At 37.9% G+C, this 25265-nt stretch overlaps 1 protein-coding gene across 3 annotated transcripts; it reads right to left on the bottom strand.

The window, feature by feature from the left end:
* Positions 1-1453: 1453 nt before the first annotated feature.
* On the bottom strand, positions 1454-25265 carry LOC129939035 (nuclear pore complex protein Nup98-Nup96-like). Of its 3 annotated transcripts, XM_056046899.1 has the most exons (10): positions 24684-25265; positions 12889-13224; positions 12523-12792; positions 7573-9315; positions 6795-7503; positions 6612-6726; positions 6368-6552; positions 2126-2280; positions 1706-2060; positions 1454-1611 (listed from the first exon to the last, which is right to left on the bottom strand). In XM_056046899.1, the coding sequence occupies exons 1-10, from the start codon at positions 24919-24921 to the stop codon at positions 1518-1520; spliced, it is 4200 nt and encodes a 1399-aa protein (XP_055902874.1). In that variant the 5' UTR covers positions 24922-25265; the 3' UTR covers positions 1454-1517. The 3 variants fall into 3 exon arrangements, with proteins under 3 accessions (XP_055902874.1, XP_055902873.1, XP_055902872.1); XM_056046898.1 differs by having other exon boundaries at positions 6795-9315; positions 12889-13221; XM_056046897.1 differs by having other exon boundaries at positions 6795-9315.

The raw sequence follows: 25265 nt of genomic DNA on the forward strand, positions 1-25265 counted from the left end.
GCAAGCTTCAAAATAAATTCCATGCATCTGATTCTAGCGTGCAGTGACGAGATTCCATATTCGTAATTATGTTCTTCCTCAATTGATTCATCTTTATTGAAGATCTTTTGTGTCTTTTTGCATATCCGACATGACCGCGTAGACTTTGTTTCCGTTAATTTGTTTAATACTTTTCCGCCTATTATAGTTAAAAGGAACTCGCGATTCACAGTTATAGTTGTTTCTTCATTAAGTTTATATATTGTTGGTTGAATATCTGCTATTTGACTTTTTATATTATTGACTGTGGTATTTATGATGGCACCAGTCTCTTTAATATATTGGAACATAATTGGCCGACAGAAATGAACTGATGATAGGCGAAGGTTCCTCCAAGGTTCCCCATTTGTACTATTGAGTCGAAGTGGGACAAGGCATGCCATAAACATGTTTGCGTCTGTTTCACCATCTGTTGTATTTATTTTTTGCTTGTAGGCACTTTGTCCAGATCGCAGCCCCATTTACTCTGTAACGTTAGACTTCTTGGAAGTGCAATTATTTGGTCCTACTTTTGCTTTCTATTAGCCGCATTGCTGTATGACCCATCATGTTTTAAAGTTTCACTCTAGCTAATATTTCCGTGACTTCGCAGTTTTCGGGAACTGCTTCGTTTTTCGCAACTGTAATCATATTGTAGGATGACAAGACGTCTATGTTGTGATGTCTTAACGAAGTTCTCAGGATTTTATATTTTTCTTTTGAGCGCCCCAAATCCATAAACTCTCAAAAGTAAATGTGTTCTAATTGGTGTATTTTATGGGATTGTTTTCGGGAGTGTGAATGCTTTCCTTGACTCTTTTGACACGAAGTTGACTTGCAGAAGATATTATATCACACTTCCCCTTTTCATCGTCCTAATTGTATCTTATACTCAATGCTTCAGAGAGATGTTCTGTACATACCTCCTTTGTAGGTTTGATTAGTTTTTGGTTTTTAGTAAATGTTGCGCACTTATTGATTGGCTTCCTTGGTCTTTTTCTTGATGTAGTTTGGAAATCAACCGCTTCTTGTGTTTGTTCGGTATTGATATGCAGAGATAAGGAAAGCCATTCTGCATTCTTTTTGAAGATATTTCTCGATCTTTTGGCTGCTTTCTATTATCTATCAAGGTTGTAATAAAATTGTTTCAATATCTGTTTGATTGCCAAGACATTTGCATCTGATAGTTAGTACTCACACTGAAAAAAAGTTCAAACAAATCCCCATTCGGAATATTCCTTTTAAATTTTTTGAAAAATAAAAGCAATTGCTTGAACGCTCCTTTGATTTCTAAATGATTATTTTAGTCTAATCTTTCATCTTTTAATACCTTAGAGTAAATGCTTGCACTCAGGACTCTTTTAATCCTATACTTTTGAAACAGTAAAATGGATAACCCGTTATATTTTTTATTCTTCGCGAGAAGCTAAAAACATTTTTTATATAAACAAATTACATAGTTCTTTTTATTAACGCATATTCAATGAACAAACAAAAAACTAAATGAAGTTTTTAGACATAGGTTTCCTTTTAGCAATAAAGATAATTCTGGAGGCAATCCTTGCTCGGCTACGGTTTTGTTGCTTAAGCTTTCTATAAAACAAATGTTTTTTTCGCACAATATAAAACAAACATAAATATAAAAGATAATATTTTGTAATTAATTTTGTTTTTGTTTAAATTTTACATTATTTTTGAGATTCCTGTTGAATTCTTTTGTTCTAAAGAAATATCTTCATCTTCTACATCCCAGCAGTTAATATTGACTTTATCGAATTTTTTCATTTTAAACAACCAACTTCCAGTCTCTGGACGATATTCAACAAAATGAACATCGTTCTTATAACAAACCGAACGCAATTTATCTTCGTATTTAAGTTTATCCAATTGTTGAGGGTCTTTTATAGGTTCATGCTTTACGTCATCATGTGGCCAGACTTGTTCAAGAGTTACAAGTACATCACATTTTTTTAAATCGGCAATAACTTGTGGATTGTTGTGTTCATTTGGATAGGTAATTAGTTCTTTATTGCGAAAATTAACTGAAAAGAAAAACAAAATGATTCAATTAAAAAAAAAGCGCCAGTAATATTCATATTCGACTTACCTATGTTATCTATATTTAGACCAGCTACATTAATTTCTTTGTTAAAACAGATACTTCCGTAGCCTTTGCGACCGATTGTAAAGTTTGACACAAGACAGGCACCGTCTTCGGTTATTTTAGATTTCAAATGTTCCTTTGATGGTTGAATGTAGTAACTGGAAAAACAATGAGAATAGAAACGTCATTTAGATTCATATTCATAAATGTATCGTCTACGAGCCAATAATAGAAAAAGTTAAGTCATTTGATATTGAAGTATTTTTATAGAGGAACAACTTTCAGGCCTATTCTGCTATTCACGTTGCTCGTATATTCGATTCCCTTTCACACTGCCTTTGCATTCTGCTATCCATCGGGTGAACTACATTATCCAAACCCAATTTGAAATTCACGTAAATAGCTGTTCATGTGAAAATCGTGAGAATGTGCAGGTTCAGACAACTGCATTCCTTAAACGTACATTTTGACCAAGGTAAATAGTTAGTTTTTCAAGTGTCATAAGCTTCAAACTCAGAACTCGCTCTATATCTCCCTTTCTTTGTACAGTTAAAAACTTTAGAAAGAATCATATCCCAACGATTATTTCAGCTCCTCGAAAAACACAAGCTCATTGACAACCAACAACTCGCGTTTCAAAAAGGTAAATCTACACTAGATGCTCTTCTCCATATTGACCATTTTGTCTGCTCAAAATTGTCTGAGTGTAATCATGCCATCATTCTAAGCCCAGACTTTCAGAAAGCCTTTGACAGAATCACTGATGTTGTTTTGAATCAACTATTTAAATGGAAAATCGGACCAAAAAAGTAACTACTCGGACTCGATAATTTCATATTCAAAATCTGAATTATTTCACAAATGTAAAACACACCATTGTACTGAGTTAAAGATCTTGACAGTCACAGATCCGCTGGCTTGAATAGTATCCCCGCTATTGTTCTGAAGAGGAGTTCTTCAACGCTGTCAAAACCACTGCGTAAGCTTTTCTATCTGTCCTGTTCTACAGGTATCTTTCCGAGTGGAAGGAAAACAGCATTCTAGAATGTCCCTAAAAATGGAGAATCCTTCTCGCCCTCTAACTATCGTCAAATTGCACTTACGTCTCTTCTTTCCAAGGTCATGGAAACACTGATTAATTTAAAGCTTATGAAATATCTTAAAGAACGAAAGCTTCTTAATGACTGGCAGTATGGCTTTCGTGGCAATAGATCAGTGGTTTATGTCACCGAATAGTGGAACAAATCCTTACATCGTTTTGGAGAAAGTACGATTATTGCACTTGATATTTCAAAGGCATTTGGTAGAGTTTGGCATCAAGCTCTCTTATAGAAAATGCGTGCTCATGGTTTTGATGAATCTCTTCTTTGTTGGGTTAGAAATTAGCTTTCGGACCGTTCAATTAAAGTAGTATTGGAAGGATTCAAATCTTATATCCACAAAATAAACGCTGGTGTGGCCAAGGCTTAAGGTGGCGCTACAGTCCTGTGTGCACTAGGGTCTCACCAAACAAACTTCTTCATCTAGCTCGGTCCCTAGCTAGATGTCTCCACTCCTGAGCTGTCGTGTGGGCGTGGATTCGAAGATCTTTGGGGGGGGGGGGGGGGGTAGGATTGGTTTCCATGCGCTCTGACCCAGCCATCTTAGTCGTTGGACTTTTACCCTTTTGGCTAAGTCTACGTCGATGTAGAGCCCGTACAGCTCGTCGTTCTATCTTCTCCTCCACTCCCCTTCGATGCATACCGGACCGATGATCACACGAAGAACTTTTCTCTCGAACCGACCCAGGGTGCTTTCATCCGCTTTGTCATAGTCCATGCTTCTGCACCGTATAACACACACAACGGGGATGGTAAGGGTCTTATATAGCGACACTTTGGTCCCTCGAGAGAGGACTTACCACTCCATTGCTTTCTTAGCCCAAATAAACAGCGGTTAGCAAGAGTTATTCTGCGTTTGATCTCAGCGCTGGTGTTCTTTTCTGCGTTTACAGCGACCCTAGGTAGACGAAGTCCTTGACTACCTCAAAGTTGCGTCTGTCGATGGTGACGTTTTGACCAAGACGTCGGTGTTGTATGTCCTTTCTTGACGACAGCATGTATTTTGTTTTGCCCTCATTAACCGTTAAACCCATTTTTGCCGCCTCTGCCTCAATACTCACAAAAGCCCCATTGACATCACGCCGAGTTCTTCCGATTATTTCAATGTCATCCGCATATGCTAGTAATTGGACAATTTTAAAAGACAGTGCCTCTAGTGTTGACGTGAGAGCTCTGCACTATTCCTTCAAGGACGTATTTTTTTTGTTGTTGTTTCCAACCTTTATGGAGCAGCGTAAATTCTCCATGGTCTTTCTGCACAAACGGACTAGTGTGGCAGGATGCCAAAACTAGACATGGCTCTATACAGCTCGTCCCTGTAGATGCTGTCATATGCGGCCTTGAAATCGATGATTGATGTTCTTGGGTTCGACTGTGGACTTTCCTGGTCTAACCTACCTATAAGGTTGTTAACGAAGGGCTTTAGACGTTCACCTATTACGGCAGAGAAGATTTTGTAAGCGGTGTTAAGTTAACTGATTCCTCTTTAGTTGGTGCAGTTTAGACGCTCTTCTTTTTTTAGGATCGGGCAAACAATACTAAGGTTCCATTCATCGGTCATGCTTTCTTCCGATCATATCTTACAGATAACTTTGTGCATGCTCCTAACCAACTTATCTCCGGCTGCTTTAAAGAGCCCGGCATTCAAGCCATCCGCTCTAGCGGCTTTATTAGACTTCAGCTTAGATATGGCAATCTTTACTTCGTCTAAGTCGAGAGGACGGGATTGTTGGCTTTCGTCGTCTATGTTGAATGGATCATCCTGCCTAACAGCGGAATTCGGTTCGTCGTCGCCATTATACAGTCTGCAGAAGTGGTCCTTCTATATCCTCAGTATTGACTGCGGTTTCACTATGATGTTTCCACTTTCGTCTTTGCAGCCTTCAGTTCGAGGTTTATGTACCTGTGAATTTTGTTTACCTGTTCATAAAACGTTCGAACTTCATTCCTGCTTTTAAACCTCTCAACATCTTCGACCGCACGCTTCTCATGCCATCTCTGTTTGCTTCTGAGAAGTCGGTGTTCCTCTCGCCTCTCCTGCTCATAGAGCTCTGTTTGGCTGCATTTGCCTGCCGACATTCCTCATCAAACAGGGGTTCCTTGGTTGGTGGTTTCTTGAAACCCAGCACTTCAGAGGCGGCTTCTCTGATTGCATCTTGGCAATGTTACCACTGGTTTTCGATTTGGAGATCACCTACGATTGTAGCCGTTCGACGTTGTACCTTCTCCCAGCACCTCCCTGTTTTGCCTTGGGTCTGAAAATCTGAAGTGCTACCTTGGCTACAACGAGGTAGTGGTTCGAGTCGATGTTAGATCCTCGGAAGGTTCAAGCATCCATGATGCTGGAAGCGTGTCTGGCGTCGATCGCAATATGGTCAATCTGGTTGACGGTAGATTGATCTGGAGAACTCCAAGTTCCAAGGATGTTGAGGTTTGGAAAACGCGTACTGGCTACCATTAGCTTTCGCTCTGCAGCAAATTCTATGAGCCTGAATCCGTTGTCGGAAGTGTTGTCGTGCAGACTGTTTTTCCCGATTATTCCACCAAAGATGTCTTCCCTTCGTAGCTAGGACACCACTCATATGTTTTGTCTAAGATCTCGGAGAACATATCTTTGGTGTTGTCATCCTTATCTTCTGTGAGGGCGTGTGCGCATATCAGGCTAATGTTGCCGAACTTAGCCTTGATGGTATGGTCATGAGGCGCTCATTGATGCACCTATAGCTCAAGACTTCTTGCCTAAGTCTGGCTCCAATGACAAAGCCGCATCCCTAAAAATGATAGTAAATCGTTCTCTTACCAAGACATTTGTTACTCTTGTTTTATCGTTAGTTTTATAAACAATCCTCTAGTGAAATAGCTAGTTGCATTCCTCCCTTTAAACAATTAAACCGCAATACCCGCACTGTTAGGAATGCCCACCAGTTTACAATCGATGGATTCTTTCTTTAGCCGCACTACACGAATGTGGAATGTTTTACCAGACTCAATATTTCCCACTCATTACAATGTGCAGGCAATTAAAACCAATGTGCATCCGTTTCTCCTTTCTAATCCTATCCTCCTTTCCTCATGTTTATAAAGATTGAATATTCTAATCTAAACTAAACTAAGAGTTATGTCCAAACAAAATTTAGTTACATACCCATATCGTTTCATAACAATTCCAGTTGGATGTTGTTCATTTTGAATACACGACGATTCATTCAAAGATCGATTGGATATCAAACTGTAGTTTGAAATATCGCTTTCACTGTCAGATTTATTCGAAGATTCCTTAAGGTTTTCTTCTTTATCATTTATATCTGCTAATATATCACTTATTTTTTTCTAAATAGAAAGAAAAACAACTTAAATAAAACGACAAAAGCTATGTACCAACAAATTACCATTTTAAACACTGGCGATGATACAAAACCATCTTTTTCATCCATCGGCTCATTTATTTGCCTTCTCAAAGAACCACTCTTTTCTTTAGTTGATTCTTCTTCTTGTGTTTTATTGCTAGATTAGAAAAGAAAATAGTAAAGTTAAGAATGTTATACCTGTTAATAAATGTATAAATATTTTACTCATTTGATATGATGGACTTTAATGAATTGACTGCTTTGACAATATTAATTCCACCAGGACTTCCTCCTGCATTGTTTGAGTCAGTAAACTTTGAATCTGAAATATTTGCTGTATTTCCATCGCTCTCTCTTTTTTCTCTCAAATTGTCAGCTTTGGTAGTTGAAGCTTTCATTGAGAATAGTCCTGGTAATTTATCACTCCCCAAGCCAATAGCCGAATCGGTACTGGCGAAAATGTTAGCAGACTCGCTGCTGACAATGTTAAATGGGAAAAGCGGAGCATATGTTGATGGCTTTTTTCCCTCAGTGTTGCTACTCTCATAAGAAAAAATGAAGCCAGTGGGGATATTTTCAGGTTTACTACTTTTTATTGGTGAAAAAGAGGAATTGCTTGATGAGTTGTCAGGTGATTTTCTTGGTACGGCTGTTCTCGTATGTCTTTCGCCGCTGCATGGAGAACCAAATGAAAAACTTATTTTTTGGTTTGCTTTCACTCTGTTGCTGGAAGAAGTATTTTGAGTTTCAAAAATGGATCCAGTTGATGAGAAAATTCCAGTTGTTGATGTTTTTACACCATTCGATTGGTCATCGAGTGTCTTGCTTGTATCTTTTGTTTGAGCGACGTCATCGCTTGATTTGCTAGGACTAACACCAAACGAAAAATCAACTGGCTTAGATGTTGTTCCAAAGCCGATGTTATCATTAAAACCTGTGAAAAAAGATAAACATTTAGCCGCCGGTTCGTCTTCGTTATTCTTTGTATTTTCTGTTATGTTACTGGAGGTTGCTACTGTTGGCCCAGCAGCTGAAAACGCACTGGAACTGAAAACACTAGACTCATTTGCAACATTTACTGGTTTCGTTTGTTTAAAAAGGTCAAAGCCAATATTTGTTGTCGAATAATTTGATGAGCCAAAAAGTGATACTGGAATTGTTTGTGTAAGCGTGGTGGGAGTTTTGTTTATTCCATCTTCGTTAAGGATGTCAGTTTTCTTAGAAAGGTCCTCCTTGGTCTCGCTTGCTTTTTCTTCAACGCTTAATTTGGCAGAATTACCAGCAGTATCAGTTTCAAGTGGTTTATTCTTAATTCCGAATAATAAACTATTATTTGCCTCAGAAGTTTCTTGGACAGTAACTTTATCAGTATCTTCGGAATCTGGATTTAAGGCCGAACTGTTTTCATTCAAACCGATTTTAACGGCAGAATAAGTTGAACTACCAAAAACTGTCATCGGTGATTTTTGTTTGTTTTTGTTCGGTGTTTCTTCTGTTTTATCGGTTCCTTCAGATTTATTTGAATTTTCTTCAGAAGTATGTGTTGCATTTTTATTATTAAGAGTGCTTTCCAAATGACGATATTGTTTTTGAATATGTTCCAAGTATTTAAAGACGTCATTGTAAAATTCATTAATCGATATATTATCATTTAGACGAGATATTTGAGTGTTAACATAAAGATTATCAAGAGAATCACTATTTGATCTTGGTTGATTGTTTGCTAATGTTTGCGAGTTACTTTGGGTTTTGTTTGAATTGCATGAGCGGCTACATTTACAAAATGATCCGGCGTTCAGATAGGGAATCAATTGATGAAGCTGATCGAAGAATGCTTGATTTGTATTTCCAACCATATTTGATGGACTAAAGGCGGTGATTGTGTTTGTATTTGAATTTGAAGCTGTTGCTTCTTCTCTTCTAGCAATCTCTGTTGTGAGATTATTTTGTTTAGGAGAGGTTTCAGGAAATGTTCTTAAGTAGTCGTTAAGTCGAATTTCTTCAAAGGATTTATTTGCATATTCATCCATTGCGGTGATGCAATTTGGTTTAGTTTCCACAGGAAGTGAGGAATTGGCTAAAACTTCTGTCCCAAAAGTTGGATTGTATTTAGCCGATTTAAGATTCTCTGCAGAAAGTTCATTATCAATTCCTGTTGCCGGTTGACTTGAAGCTCCAAATTCAAACTCTTCACTGTTGTTCTTTGAAGACTGATTATTACAAAACGGTTGAGAACAATTAAAGCCACTAAATAATGAACCAGATTGTGGTCGCGGAATGCTTTTTACTTGACCAAATGCGGATCCTCCAACGGTCCCAAATGCTTTCGGACTCTCAAAACATTCATTTGTTTCACCAAAGGATGAGATTCCTGTAGTCGAACTGCTTTTGTCTTGTTTTTCAGTGCAAATACCAGTAGGACCTGTAGCTACACCAAATCCTGCAGGCGCGCCAAATGTTTGTGTTGTTGTTGACAGCTTTCCAAATAACGAGCCACCGTTAACTGTTTGATTGAAAGTCATTGGTTGAGCTTGATTAGATGGAATACAATTATTTCCATTTGTTGAACTTCCAAACGTCTGATTTGTCCCAAATGCTGCTCGATTACCAAATAGGCTGCTACTTGTAGATGGAAATGCATTAATTTGGCGACCTTGATCGAAAAATACTGAACCACTTCTGGTTTGACGATTGTTGCCAAAGAAATGGTTATATTTTCCTTTTTCTGCGAACGTAATTTTAAAGACTGAAAAGGTAAATGATTATTATTGATTTATTGTATCTCCTTGTTTCTAAAGAATCACACAAATTTAGTTAAAAACGCTACCTTAAGAATATTTTAAGAAAGTTTTAATTTGTAAATCTAGCCGTGTTCCGGTGACAAATATTTAAGGTTAGCCTCTGAAGATTTTGTTATTATTTATTGCTAAGAAATATCCTGCGCTAGTCACATTAAAACAAACAAGAGGGGGGGAAGGAGTATCCAATAAGGCACCTCTCCTAATCCAGACTTTAGCGGAGTAATTCCCGAGATGGAATCAACGGTGGCGGTACAGTTCCAGTAAGTTTCAACTACTTAGTGGACACCTTATAGGGCTTCTACGACTTATTCGGAGCCCAGGCTTATAAGGAGCAGTTTATCCGGCTCCCGGTCCTTGGAGTTATACTAAGGATCTGGACCTCCAGGTTGGGGGTTGTGCTGTTGGGGTGACTTCCTGGCCACGTAAAAATACCTTAAGTTTCGAAGCACCAACAAGCCTCACATACGGAGGGATTTACTGTTGACAACCAATGCAAACGAATTAAGGACTTCGGATATGCACGTGGAATGTTAGGTCCCTTAAAATTACAATTAGCGGAAGCCCTAGACTGCTAGAAAGCAGACATCACCGCCATCTAGGAAATACGATGGGATAGCCCAGCAAAAAGAGGATTAAAACTACGACATTTACTATGGCAACTGCTACCGCGAAAACCAAAAGCGCTTATTTGGATGCGGCTTTGTCATTGGAGCCAGAATTAGGCAAGAAGTCTTGGGCTATACGTGCATCAACAAGTGCCTCATGCCCATCTTCATCAAATCTAAATTCGGCAACATTAGCCTGATAAGCGTGCATGCCTCCACACAAGAGAAGGATAACAACACCAAAGATATGTTCTTCGAGCTCTTAGACAAAAGATATGAGCAGAGTTCTAGCTACGATCTTAAAATTGTCCTGGGCGATTTTAATGCCAAGCTAGGAAGGGAAGATATCATTGGTGGAATAATCGGGAAAAACAGCCTGCACGACAACACTTCCGTAAACGGATTCAGGCTCATAGATTTTGCTGCGGGATGAAAAGTCATGGTAGCCGGTATGTGTTTTCCACACCTCAACATCCAACTTGGAGTTCTCCAAATCAATCTACCGTCAACCAGATTGTTTTATATTGCGATCGACGCCAGACACGCTTCCAGCATCACGGATGTCCGAACTTTCTGAGGAGCTAACATCGACTGGATCACTACCTCGTTGTAGCCAAGGTAGCACTTCGGGTTTCCAGACGCAAGGCAAAACAGGGAGGTGCTGGGAGAAGGTACAACGTCGAACGGCTACTATCGCAAGAGACAGGCGCACAAAGCGGCGCTGCATAAAAGGACGAGAGCTGCTCATGGGTTTTATGACCAGAAGAGACGAGAGGAACACCGACTTCTCAGAAGGAAAAAGAAAGGGCATGAGAAGCGTGCGGTCGAAGATGTTGAGAGGTTTAAAAGCAGGAATGAAGTTCGAAAGTTTTATGAACAGGTAAACAAAATTCACAGACACATAAACCTAGAACCAAAGGCTGCAAAGACGAAAGTGGAAACATTACAGTGGCGCAGTCAATACTGAGGATATGGAAGGACCACTTCTCCAGACTGTTTAACGGGGAAGACGAACCAAATTCCGCTGTCAGGTAGGATGATCCATTCAACATAGATGTAGAACGCCAATAATCCCTTCCTCCCGACTTAGACGAAGTAAAAATTACCATATCCAAGCTGAAGGCTAATAAAGCCCCTGGAGCGGATGGCTTGAATGCCGAGCTCTTTAAAGCAGCCGGAGATAAGTTGGTTAGGAGCATGCACAAACTTATCTGTAAGATATGGTCGGAAGAAAGCATGCCCGATGAATGGAACCTCAGTATTGTTTGCCCGATCCTACTATAGAGAAATCAGTCTACTTAACATCGCCTATAAAATCTTCTCTGCCGTAATATGTGAACGTCTAAAGCCCATCGTCAACAACCTGATAGGTCCTTATCAGTGTGGTTTTAGACCAGGAAAGTCCACAGTCGATCAAATATTCACATTACGGCAGATCCTGGAAAAACCCAAGAACATAAATCGACACCCACTATCTTTTCATCGATTTCAAGGCCCTATATGACAGCATCTACTCGGACGAGCTGTATAGAGCTATGTCTAGTTTTGGCATTCCTGTCAAACTCGTCCGTTTTTGCAGGATGACCATGGAGAATTCACGCTGCTCTATAAAGGCTGGAAACAACATAACACAACCAGATGTCAAATAAGGCTTTAGACAAGGTGATCCGCTGTCATGCGTCCTTGAAAGAATAGTGCGTAGCTCACACGTCAACACTAGAGGCCTTATCTTTCAAAAGTCTTTCCAATTACTAGCATATGCTGATGACATTGACATAATCGGAAGAACTCGGCGTGATGTCAATTGGGCTTTTGTGAGTATTGAGGCAGAGGCGGCAAAAATGGGTTTAACGGTTAATGAGGGCTAAACAAAGTACATGCTGTCGTCAAGAAAGGACATACAACATTGACGTCTTGGTCAAAACGTCACCATCAACGGACGTAACTTTAAAGTAGTCAATGACTTCGTCTATCTAGGCTCCCCTGTAAACGCAGAAAATAACACCTGCGCTGAGATCAAACGCAGAATAACTCCTGCAAACCGCTGTTTCTTTGGGCTAAGAACAGCGACGTAGACTTGGCCAGAAGGGTAAAAGTCGAACGACTAAGATGACTGGGTGACGTAGAGCACATTGAAATTAATGCTCCGGCCCGGAAAGTCTTCGAATCCACACCCACAGGATAGCGCAGTAGAGAAAGACCTCGGATCAGACGGCGCTCACAAGTGGAAAGTGACCTCACCCAACTTAGAGATCAAAACTGGATACATCTAACTAGGGACCGAGCTAGATGGAGAAGTTTGTTGGTCGAGGCCCTAGTTCACACAGGACTGTAGCGCCACCTTAAGTAAGTTAGTAAGTAAGTAAATTTTAAGCTGAAAATCGTAGAAAAATGATGATAATTTTTGTTTGCAAAAAAAAACATACAAAACCCAGAAATCTCACTTAAGCCCTTGTGCTTCTCAACGCTTCAATGTTGTGTTAATAAATATTATATAAAATAAATAAATATATAATAAAACCCTCAGGAATTTAAAAATCATCTTACCACTATTTGTTGAGGTTTGAACTTCGAAAGAATTTGTAGAAAAATCTGGTCCAACAGCAACCATAAAATACTCATTTGAAAACTTCGACATTAAATTATTGACAGGTAAAGGAACTTCCACAATAGTTTCTTTTTCTCTTGTGTTTGATCCAAATTGTCGTTGGTTAGATTGGAAAGTAAAAGTTATTTTTTGATTGCCATTATTCATTGATGGCGATATGCTATTGTCGCCGAAGAGTGTTGTCGAATGTTTAACTCTTACTAGAAATTCTGAAAATAAAATTAACCATAAATTAATATCAGGGGTTTTTTGACATACAGACTTTAAAGATTGAAATAAATAACTACACCTATTCATTAACTTACTTAAAGGACCAGCACTTTTCATCGTAAACATGCTGTTATATTTTTCAACGTGGATAACACTAAATGAGAAGTCACTACAATTTGATTGCCAAATTCGGTTGCTTGTTGGATGAACTTCAATTTCAACAATAACGTTGGGCTTCTTGTAAATGCTACTTCCAAAAACCATATCTGGACTTTCGAAAATCAATTTTACTCTCTTCATGGTGGTGCCACTTAAGGGACTGTTGAATAAATAATTAGTTTTGGGTTCGCCAAAGCCCGTGAAGCAAATGTTCGTAGTTTGCTGTGACATCATAGAACCGAATCCAAAATAATGCGGTTGACAAAATTCTGCTGGGAAAAATAAAGTTTGTATTAGTAAATTGTTTTGTTTTAGGAAAGTAAAATATGTACATCGTAGCTATTTAAATTGATTTATACTGATGAGTATTTCCAGAAGCGCGAGTAATACTGTTGAACTTGTTTTAGGGAAGAAATACAGCTGGATATTTCTCTAGGGCATAAACGGTTAAATATCGGTACAAAAAAAGGGTGAAAAAAGGAATTTTAATGAAGTCGCAGTCATTAATAAAAATGAGAAATAGTGTTGAAGACAGAACAAATCATTGGGTTACACCAACACATATTTTTTCAATTTCAGACTTCAAGCAATCCAATACTTATTGTATTGTAGTATCCAAATGGTAATAACTTATCCCATAAAGAAGGGATTCATGAAAACTGAGGTCAAACATTGTCGATAAGTGAGTCTGGTCCCAAATCCTATTAAATGTATTTGAAATATCCAGTGCAATAATCTTACTTTCTCTAAAACGATGTAAAAATTCGCTTCACTCTTCGGTGAGATGAACCATGAGATCACCAGTGAATCACTTTCTAAGAAAGCCCTTCTGTCGTTCTTTTTTGTATATTGTACGCGCACTCAAGGGGATATGAATACCCTTATAATGATTATACACAGTGCGAGTAATTAGGAAGGGAGGATAGGTTTTTGAAAGGAGATACCGATGCGCATTGGTTTTGAATGCCTGCACATTGTAATGAATGGGAAATATTGACTCTGGTAAGGCATAACACATTCGTGTAGTGTGATTTAAATAAGAATCTCTGTACTTTACAGTACGACCGAAATTGGGCTCAAGTGTAAAAGAACGAGTGTTTCGGTTGAATTGTAGGAATGCAACTGGCTATTTCATTAAAGCATTACCTGTGGAAGTAGTGATAAAATAATGAGAGACATGAAAAATCTCTCGAGCACCGTCACAGGAGAGATGCAAAAGTTTCAGTTAGACAACGGTCTCCTATTATTTTAAGAGCTATCTTTTGAATTATGTCCAAGGGACTCAAATGGGTTATAGGAGCACCTGCCCAAATATGAGAATTGTACTCGATTTTTAGACGAAGAAAAGTTTTGTAAATTATAGCCAGATCAGAAGGGGTACAAAATTTCTTGCATCGTCGGAGAAAACCTAAACATTTAGAAGCATGTTAAACATGTGATCACTCCACAACAAGTGGTTTGTAATGCACATACCTAGGACTGATAGTTGTTCAATCTCCTCGATGCAAGTACCACCCATGGATAGTGGCATTGGGGGAGGGTTACGCTTTTGCGATAGCAGACAGCATTCAGTTTTCGAAGCATTAAATTCTATTCCCCATTGTACAATCCTGTGAAGATCAGAATTTAATAAGCTTATCATACGCCGCCATTGATGTTCCACATCCGAAGGACAAGGATGTGAATCTACGAACGACTATGAAAAGCTTAGGGTACTATCATCAGCGAAACAATTTAGTGGGTTAGAAGTTTCAGACAAATGATCACTTATAAAAATAAGGAAGAGCGTCGGAGACAAAACGGAGCCCTGGGGCACACCAGCGTTTATTTTGTGGATATCAGATTTGAATCCGTCCAATACTACTTGAATTGAACGGTCCCAAAAAAGAAGAGATTCATCAATACCATAAACACGCATTTTCGATAAGAGAGCTTGATGCCAAACTCTATCAAATGCGTTTGAAATATAAAGTGCTACAATCCTTCTTTCTCCAAAACGATGTAAAGATTTGTTCCACTGTTCGGTGAGATAAACCATATGATCACCAGAGGATCTATTGCTACGAAAGCCATACTGCCGGTCATCAAAAGACTTTCGTTCTTCAAGATATTTCTTAACCTGAAAATTAATCAGCGTTTCCATGACTTTGGAAAGAAGGGACGTAAGTGCAATTAGACGATAATTAAAGGGGGAGGAGGATTCGCCTTTTTTAGGGACTGGCTGGACAATTGCAGTTTTCCATTCACTCGAAAAGAGACCTGTAGTAGAATATTACAGATGGAAAAGCTTACGCACTGGTTTTGCAGGCGTTGAAGAACACCTCTTCAGAACAATAGCGGGGATAATATCTGGGCCAGCGGATTTGTGAATGTCAAGATCTTTACGAGTGCAAAAGAAAATTCGTTTCATAGAATGGTTTACGCTTTCCATTAGACGTAGTGTTACGCACATTTTTTACAAATGACTAGAGGTTTTTATCACCACTGGGACATTGTAGTATTTTTTGTCGTAATTTTTTGTGATGCAAACATTGAATGCGTCGTATATGTCCGTTACAGGTCTTTCTAGCTTGTTTGAATTTATTCCGGTTTTACTCATTAATAAGCTTTTGATCTCCCAGTATTTTTTGAGTTTTCATGGCCTTGGAAAGAAGAGACAAGTGCAATCGTTCGATAATAACAGGGTGAGAAGGATTCGCATTTTTTGATCTTGGGCTGCACAAATGCTGTTTTTCACCTACTTAGAACGAGACCTCAGGAATAGATAAATAAAAAAGCCTACGCACTGGTTTTGCCAGCTTTGAAGAACACCTCTTAACCACCTCCGGACCAACGGATTAATTTATGTTAAAATATCTTAAGTCTCTCCCCACGGTACGAGTGCGAACAAAGATTGGTCTCATAGAATCAATAACGCGCTTTAGTAAAAAATGTAGTCATAACACTGACTAGCAGCTTTGTCTCTAGAGCAAAAACAAATCGAGTGCCATTCAACAACGGAAGTAAATAACGCTAAGTAGGAAATTTGTATTTGTCGAACAGTTACAGAGTAAAGTTTTCAATATTGAAGACCTGAAAAAAATAATTGTTTGATATCTACTAACCTATGAAATCAAAAATATTATTTATTTGTACGGAAATTGTTATTAAAACAGTTATACAAACGTCAAATAGAACTAAGTACATTTGAAACATACATTTTAAAGCTATCTCTAATGCAAATTCTATTAAAGTTCAAACTAGTACAAACTGAATTTTACTCGTAAAAACTAATATTATCTCTGGAAGTAGGAACACGAATAGATATAAGTGCAAGAAGTTGAGCACATTTAATATGATTATTAAGTATATCTCTTATAAACATTATCGCAAAGTATGCACGCCGATTTGCCAAACACTGCATACTAAATAAGAGACATCTGGTTTCATACGATGGAATGGCAATACCCCAATGAAGTTTATAATACATAAACCTTGAAATATTCTCTGGATTTTAATATTTATTTTCAAATGAAAACTTAGTACACGATCCAATATAGAACTATCAATTTGATTGGAGAAATCGTACGAAAGCATGACATAACCTGGCATTTTGAAATATTAAGATATAAGGAGTTTATATTACACAAATCTGCCAATTTATTTAAGTCATCGTTTAATAAAACACAATCATCACAACATTTAATATAACCATAAAGTTTAAGGTCGTCCGCAAAAAAAAGACACTGAGAATTTTGAAACATTTTGGGAACATCGGAGCCCAGGCCTGTAAGGAGCGGTTTATCCGGCTCTTCTTCCTTGGAGTTATACTAAGGATCTGGCCCTCCAGGTTGGGGGTTGTGCCGTCGGGGTGACTTCCTGGCCACGTAAAAATATCATAGTTTCGAAGCACCAACAAGCCTCGGGTACGGACGGATTCACTGTTGACAACCCACGCGAACGAAATAAGGACAACGAACTTCGGATATGTACGTGGAATGTAAGGTCCCTTAACAGACCACGTGCAGCCGAACAATTAGCGGAAGCCCTAAACTGCTGCAAGGCAGATATTACCGCCATCTTAAAAGTGCGATGGGATGGACCGGGCAAACGCAAACTAAAAGACTGCGATATCTACTACGGCGACTGCTACCGAGAACAACGACAGCGTCTATTTGGGTGTGGATTTGTTGTTGGAACTAGGCTCAGGCAAAAAGTCTTGAGTTTCAACAGTGTGAGCGAGCGCATCACGACAATCCGCATCAAGGCTACATTCGCCAACATAAGCCTAATATGCGCGCATGCCCCAACAGAGGAGAAAGATGAAGACACCAAAGACATATTTTTCGAGCCTTTGGAGATACAGCCCTGCACGAAGCCACCTCCGACAACGGATTCAATTCAGGCTGGTCGATTTCGCTGCGGGGCGAGACGTTCTGGTAGCTAGTACGCAGTTCACGCATCTTAATATCCACAAGGGGACATGGAAATCTCCTGATCAATCAACCGTCAACCAGATTGACCACATTGCCATCGACGCACGACACTTCTCCAGTATCCAGGATATCCGAACATTCCGAGAGGCCAACATTGACTCGGACCACTACCTCGTTGTAGCCAAGGTACGGCTACGGATATCCCGATCCAAGCCAAAACAAGGAAGTACTGTGAGAAGATTCGACGTTAGACGGCTACAATCGCAAGAGACTGCCATGTCCTTTTCCGATCGAGTCTCTAATAACCTCTTAAGGAGTCCTATGCTTCCTGCGTTAAGCATTGAAAACCAGTGGCAACATTGCCTTGCAGCCATCAGAGATGCCGCCTCTGAAGTGCTAGGTTTCACACGGCCACCACAGCGAAACCCCTGGTTTGACGACGAATGCCGGAAAAAAAGAGAGCATGAGAAGCGCGCGATCGAGGAGATAGTGGGATGTCACAACAGGAATGGAATGAGGTTCGTAAATTTTACCAAAAGGTAAAAAAGACCTCCCAAGGGTACCAGCCACGAACCGAAGCCTGTAAAGACGATCAGGGGAACTTCGTAGTAGAACCACAGTCGTTGCTGAGAATATGGAAAGACCAATTCTCCAAATTATATAACGGGGATGACGAACCGAATTCCGCTGTAAGGGAGATAGAACCACTCAACCTCGGCGACGCAGATCAACAATTCCGCCTACCCGACCTTGACGAAGTGAAGATAGCTATATCTAAACTTAAGTCAAACAAAGCAGCTGGAGCTGACGGCATCACCGCCGAACTATTCAAAGCAGCAGGCGATGACTTGGTAGGGAGCATGCACCAACTCATCTGCAAGATATGGTCGGAAGAAAGCATGCCCGATGAGTGGAATCTCAGCATAGTGTGCCCGATACATAAGAAAGGAGGCCCTCTAAACTGCGCCAATACGAGGCATCAGTCTCCTTAACATTGCGTATAAGATCTTCTCTGCCGTATTATATGAACTTCTGAAGCCATTCGTCAACAACCTGATAGGTCCTCATCAGTGTGGCTGTAGACCAGGAAAGTACACTATCGACCAAATATTCACACTACGGCAAATCTCGGAAAAACCCAGGAACTTCAAATCGATATCCACCATCTCTTTATCGATTTCAAAGCCGCGTATAGGGAAGAGCTCTACAGAAAAATGTCTAGTTTCGGAAAAGAACTTACCGATGCATTTGATGTCAAAAAGGTTTTAGACAAGGCGATGCACTGTCATGCGACTTCTTTAACATCGTTCTGGAAAGAATTGTACAAAACTCAACCGTCAACACTAGAGGCACAATCTTCCAAAGGTCCATCCAATTACTCGGATACGCAGACGATATTGACATAATTGGAAGATCAAAGCGTGATATCAGTGGAGCGTTTTGGAGCATTGCGACGAAAGCGAAGAAGTGGTCAATGAGGGCAAGACCAAGTATATGCTGTCATCAAAGAAGGACACTGAACGACGACGTCTTGGACAAAACGTAACCATGGACAGCTATTACTTTGAGGTAGTTAAGGACTTTGTCTACCTAGGCACCGCTATTAATGCAGACAACGACACCAACGAAGAATAACTCTTGCAAATCGATGCTTCTTTGGACTTAGAAGGCAATTGAGAAGTAAAGTCCTCTCTCGAGCATCTAAAATCACCATCCATAAGACACTCATCATCCCGGTTCTCATTTATGGCGCTGAGGCCTGGACCCAGTCAAAGAAAGATGAGAGCGTCTTAGGATGCTTCGAGAGAAAAATTTTTCGGGTGATCTTTGGTCCCGTACGCATAGATGGAGAATGGAAGAGAAGATATAACGACGAACTGTACGGGCTATACAGCGACACTGACCTAGTTAGCAGAATTAAAGTCCAACGGCTTAGATGGCTAGGTCATGTAGAGCGGATGGACATCAACGCTCCAGCCCGGAAGGTCTTCGAATCCAATCCCGAGGGACGGCGGCGCAGTAGAAGAAGACCGCGACTCAGGTGGCGCACCCAGGTGGGAGAGGACCTCAACCAACTTGGCGTGCGAAACTGGAGACAGCTAGCTAGGGACCGAACTGGCTGGAGACGCTTGTTGGTTGAGGCCCAGGTCCGCCCCGGACTGTAGCGCCACCTTAAGTAAGTAAGTAAGTAAGTAAGTATATGGAATCCCTGAAAAGGTTCAGAAGAGATTCACAAAATTTGCTTTACGAAAGCTTTATAATTATTCAAATATGTCACCTTATGAGACCAGATGTGCTTTAATTTACTTAAAACCTTATACAAAATTGTATTCACTACTCTTTGCTTACGATGTGCTCAACTCTAACATAAATTGTTCAATTTTGTTGTCTCAGTTTAATATGTATGTTCCATCTCAGAATTTGCATCCTAGAAATGGTAGTTTTCTACATGTTCCTTTTCATAGCACAAATTATACGAAACAGAATCCAATAACTGCTTCTTGTATTGCTTTTAACGAATTTGAGTTTGTAATTGATTTTAATAAAAATAGATTAGATATTAAGAAAGATGTATTGAATTTTTTGTGACACTGTTTTTACCACTGTCAATTTGTAAATATAATGTTTGTTTTTAATGTAGTCTCCATAAAGTATTGTAACTTGAAAGACGAATAAATAAATTAAAAAAAAATTCCACACCAAATTTACATTTTTGGACATTTAACCACCTCTCGCCTCTGTTACTCAACAATGTTGACAATTTGCGGAAGGATTTATGTGTGATGCCTTTCAAAATACAGCTGATGCAAGAATTGAAGCCGAACGACCCGAGCAACTGCAACGTAAAACTTTAATAAATGTGAAACTTTACATGAAATAATCTTCAAACATTAAATTATAAGGACTGTACTATCGATTCAAATAAAGATTTTAGTTTAGTTAAGTTTATTTCAATCAATCTGAGATTAACATTCTCTTTTAGATTACATAAATATAAATTAAAATAACGAAAAAATAGTAACTTAGAGATATAATAAATATTTAAAATAAGTACATAAAACATTAATTTAACATATATATCACAATAATTAATGAAATAACAAAATTAACATTACACGTTTTTTAAAAGTTTCTCGTGAACTGTGCATAAAAATATCTATCTTTTCAATTACAGCATTGGTATCTCTTATGCAACGCATAATCGGTACATTTCTACCATAATTACTTCTAGAAAAAGTCTCCCGTAAATGAAAGCCTATACGAAGGCCTCTACTAGGAAAATAAAATTGTATTTGCTCTAACAAGTAAGGACACATAATATGACCTTACTACTTTATCATCATAATAGAAAAATACTTTCTTCTGACCTCAAGCGTTTGAATACCAAAAAGCAAACATCTCACATTATATGCGGGCATAATAATGTTCCAATTTAGCTTAAAAAAAAAACAATATCTTGTGTAACTTCTCTGAATCCTTTCAATTCTTAATGAATGATTTGCATAGTACGGATTCCAAACCACACAACAGTATTCCAGGGTAGATCTCACAAAAGCCATATAAAGAGATTTAAGAGCATATGAATCGGAGAATTCTCTAGTGTTCCTTTTTAGAAAACTCAACATTTTATATGCTGTATTAACTATATAGTAGGGTGGATCGATTGATAAAAAAATTGTATGAATTTTTTTTTGTTTGATGGGGTTCGGGCTATATATAAAAGGTGTCATAATAGCCTCTTAATAGGAATCCAAAATATTTTTAAAAAATTTCAATTTTAAATACTGCCCCAAGGACCTTAAAGATTTTCGAAATATGGAAAATCTAGAGAAAAAAAATTATATAAAATCGCTTACAAAATTGCTTATATTTTACAAGTTAAATATAAAACTGTATTTAAAAATCAACAGACTAACGCATAGGCGTCTGCTAGGGGAAAGAGAGGGGTGAGCAAAGGGGTCAGTTGACCCTCAATCTGGCTGTGTTTGTGCTCTATTCACATTCAAAGTCTTTGTTTTCTCAAATAACCTGCCTGTGTTTGTGTACTGGTTTGGTTATGTTTTTCTCCATTTCCAAGCGGTACTGTAGTGTAGGGGTAGGAATATGAGGAGGGGAAATTGTTGAGTTGTTCTTCTTAGATTAACCTGCTGAAAAACCGGTTTTTTACGTAACTGCGACCACGAACACTTTAGATTTCACATTTACAGGTCACAGTTATACAAAAACCGGTTTTTCAGCAGGTTAAATTGAAGTGACGAAGAAACCGAAAACTGGTTATTCTGAAAAAACCACCATCCCTTCCCTATAGCATTTAAAAAATATAAACCTAGGCAAGGCATTCCATATCTCTAATCCAAAAAGTATATGTAGTAGGCCTAACAGTATCTGAATTTTGTTTCGAACAAGAAACGAAAACCGGTTATTCAAAAAAACGGTTTTTCTGTCCGCTTAAAACTGGAAGGTTAAACTGAAGGGGTAACAAAGCGAAAGAACTGAAAAAAACCGAAAACCGTAATTTTTGAAAATCGCCATCCCTTCCCTATAGCATTTTTTAAATATAAACCGACGGAACCCATATCTTGAAACAAAAAAGTTTTTGTATTAGACCTAGCAATATCGTTTAGAAGTGTTTTTTTTCTGCGTCGACAAGTGCTTAATTTTCCTCATATAGAGAAATGTCAGTTTTACGGAGTGATTTGATGTGTCCAGTTTTCGGTTTTGGTCGAGACTTACCAAAAAATGTACTTCCAACATATGAAGATGTTATTCTATGTTTTTTGTGGATTAGTCGGAATAAACCAAAAGAATTCAAGAACTCGGTTTCCAATACATGTGAAGTAATTAGTGAAAAATTAATTAAACTGTGGGAGTTTGCGTCCATACCAGCTGTAATAGACCAGCGGTCAGTTTCGAGTAAAATAAAAAGTTATCATGAGAAATACCGAAACTTATTGAAACCCTACAAATCCAGAAAAGACGTAGAGTCTTACAAAAATCGCATTCAAATTTTTAAAGAAAAATCTCGTTGTCTTTTTGATATCGCGATATGCAAATGTAAGGATTTGAATTCATGCCAGTGTGAAAAACAATTCAAAGTGCCAGTAAGAGAAAGACAATTTTTAATGGATCAACGAACGCAACGAAAAATGGTTATAAGCAATGTTGATGTCAAAGTAACAAAGCAGATTTCAGCATGCCTTCAAAGGAAAAGAAGACATGATGCATCACTTATAAAACATGCCACTAATGTTAATATTCCATCTGCATCAGCATCGCAATCTGTTTTGGAACAAACTCCGTCAACTAGTAGAGCTTTCATATCGGAAATTCAAAACGATGAAATACCACCCTCACCTGCTCGTCAAGATACAAATTCAACTTTGTCATCAGGATCATCACCGGAATCTTCTTTTGAAATATCTGTAACTCCAATCGGTGCAGAACATCTAACCACACAGTGACTGAAGCTTCAGCTGCTGTCTGTAGTCCAATGAGGCGTGATGGCTTTATAAGAACAAGAATTGAATCCCGAAAAAAAATGCCATTTTTCAATTCTAAAAAAGATTTTAAAATTTTGTAGTTTTTTCTTAACTTTTTGCTTTTTTTTAAACATAGTTTTAACACTTTTTTCTTCATATTTTATTGTTTGTTACTTAAAATGCTCTTGATTACCATCCATAATAAAATTTAATGTCACCAAAGTTATAAAAAATGGTTTTATTTCTGAGAAACATTTATTTTTTTTACTAGTTTTTTTTGGTTTCAGGAGAAGTTTTGTATGACTTTGGGGCAGTACAAGATCGCAATTTTTTTCAAAATTTTTTTTTTACCTGACATCATGATATATAAAGGCAACTTTTGGTTAGTGCCCAAAACCTGAATCAAAAAAAAAAATCGAGCCACCCTACTATATAGTCAATGTGACTACTAAATGTGCACTTCCTATCAAATATGACTCCTAAATCCTTCTTTTCAGTTACTTTATCTTATGTTATATTATTGATAGTCTTATCAAATACTATTGGTGCAATTTTCCTTGAGCATATAAAGCTTTGACATTTGGCTACATTTAAGAAAAGAAGATTTTTATTGCACCATGATGCAAGTTCACATAAATCTTCTTGCAATAAATAACAATCATTTAGAGAATATATTGTTCTGAATATTTTTATGTCGGCAGCATGTAATAAATACCTGGAAAATTGGAAAATGTCAGGAATATCATTGATAATCAAATTAAAGAACAAAGGACCAATGTGACTTCCTTGAGGGATACCAGAGGTTACTTTTAAGCACTTAGAAACATATCTGTGTATCTTAACGAATTGGGTTTGATCAGTAAGATACGAACGGATCCATTCTAAAAGTATGGAGTGGATACCAAGTTTGGACAATTTATGTAATAATATTTCATGGTTAACTCTATCAAATGCCTCGGCAAAGCCAGTAAAGATGATGTCGGTCTGGAGACCACTTTCAAATCCACTAACAACTAAATCACACAAAGTAGTGAGATTTGTAGCTGTAGATCTTCCGGAAACAAATCAATGCTGAGAATCAGATACTATTTGTTTAGTAAGAAAAATGAGCTTATCACATACAATTTTTTCAAAAATTTTAGAAATGGTCGGTAATTACATATTTTTTGCTTTGCTCCGGACTTAAAAATCGGAGATATGTACGATATTTTCCACTCATTTAAAAATTCACCTGTCTTCAGAGACTTATTAAAAATAAGCAACAAGGGTAACGCGAGGGACGTTGCACATTTTTTGATTATCTTGGGAGATATACTATCTGGACCAAGTCCTTTGTTTTAATCAATTCCATTTAACGCTTCAAGTACATCTGATATTTCTAAATGAATAATTCCTATATAAAGTACATTAGATGGAGTAAATTCAGGAAGCTCGTTAGAAGACGTAACTGCGTAAACAGAATCAAAAAAAAATCTGCAAAAAGATTACAGATAGTTTGCAAATCACTAGATATAGAACCCGAAAACTCCATACAATTTGGTAAACCACTAAATTTTCTTTTGGAGTTAATAAAACTTCAAAAACTTTTGCTGTCCTTCTTAACTTTGAATTAAGCTGTTGAAACATAGTTACCATACAAAAATTTATTTAAGACATCAAGACTTTTCGATTACAAGATAGTTCTGTCTGAAAACCAAATAATTTTCATGAATTGTTCTGAATTGTACGTTTTTTTTTTTTGAAAAACTTTCCTCTAGCTTTTAAAAATCACCCTTTATTTAACGTGCTTGATTAGTCGTTTGAGTCACTGTATTTACAATCCCACACTTTACATACCTTGGTTGTTAAAGATGTTATTTCCAAAACTGCTATTTTGAGACCCAAATGCAGCTAGATTATTGGTTTGGGTTTGTTGGTTATTTTGATTTGGAAATGTACCAAAAACTGTATTAGTTTGTCTTCCAAATCCTGATCCTGTAGAAAAACCTGTTGACTGATTACCGAAAGTCGACGTCGTGGTTGCTTCTTTCGTAAACCCAGTGGGAACTTCAGTTGGATCTTTATGGACATCCATAGTTATCTATTTTGTATGTTCTTTTCAAAGTATTGTTATTGTTTTTTAAGTTTTTCACATCAAAACCCTTTATAGACAAGTATGAACAGGAATAAGCAGTCACAGCGCAGTAGCTTAGTTGTCCGGATGGAATATTCAATATGATTTCACAACAACAATAAAAAATTTATGAATGACTTCAAATTTGGAAAAACAGTAGTAATTTTTAAATTAATTTCAAATAATCTCTGAAGTTTTTGTACGAATTTTTATAATAATTTGATGTTGATTAAATTTATCAGGTTAAATTTTTTGGGATTTGTTTTTGCTTGCACTTTTCTTCTATTTTTATTTTGTTTATAAAA

The sequence above is a fragment of the Eupeodes corollae genome, chromosome 1 (assembly GCF_945859685.1).
Source record: "Eupeodes corollae chromosome 1, idEupCoro1.1, whole genome shotgun sequence".
NCBI classification, from domain to species: Eukaryota; Metazoa; Arthropoda; class Insecta; order Diptera; family Syrphidae; genus Eupeodes; species Eupeodes corollae.

Coding starts and splice junctions, on each gene's coding strand:
- LOC129939035 (XM_056046897.1), bottom strand. CDS start 24,921: ATGGATGTCCATAAAGATCCAACTGAAGTTCCCACTGGGTTTACGAAA. Junction 6,553..6,611: donor CATCGCCAGTGTTTAAAATG/GTAATTTGTTGG, acceptor CTTTCTATTTAG/AAAAAAATAAGTGATATATT. Junction 2,281..6,367: donor ATTGTTATGAAACGATATGG/GTATGTAACTAA, acceptor TTGTTTTTCCAG/TTACTACATTCAACCATCAA.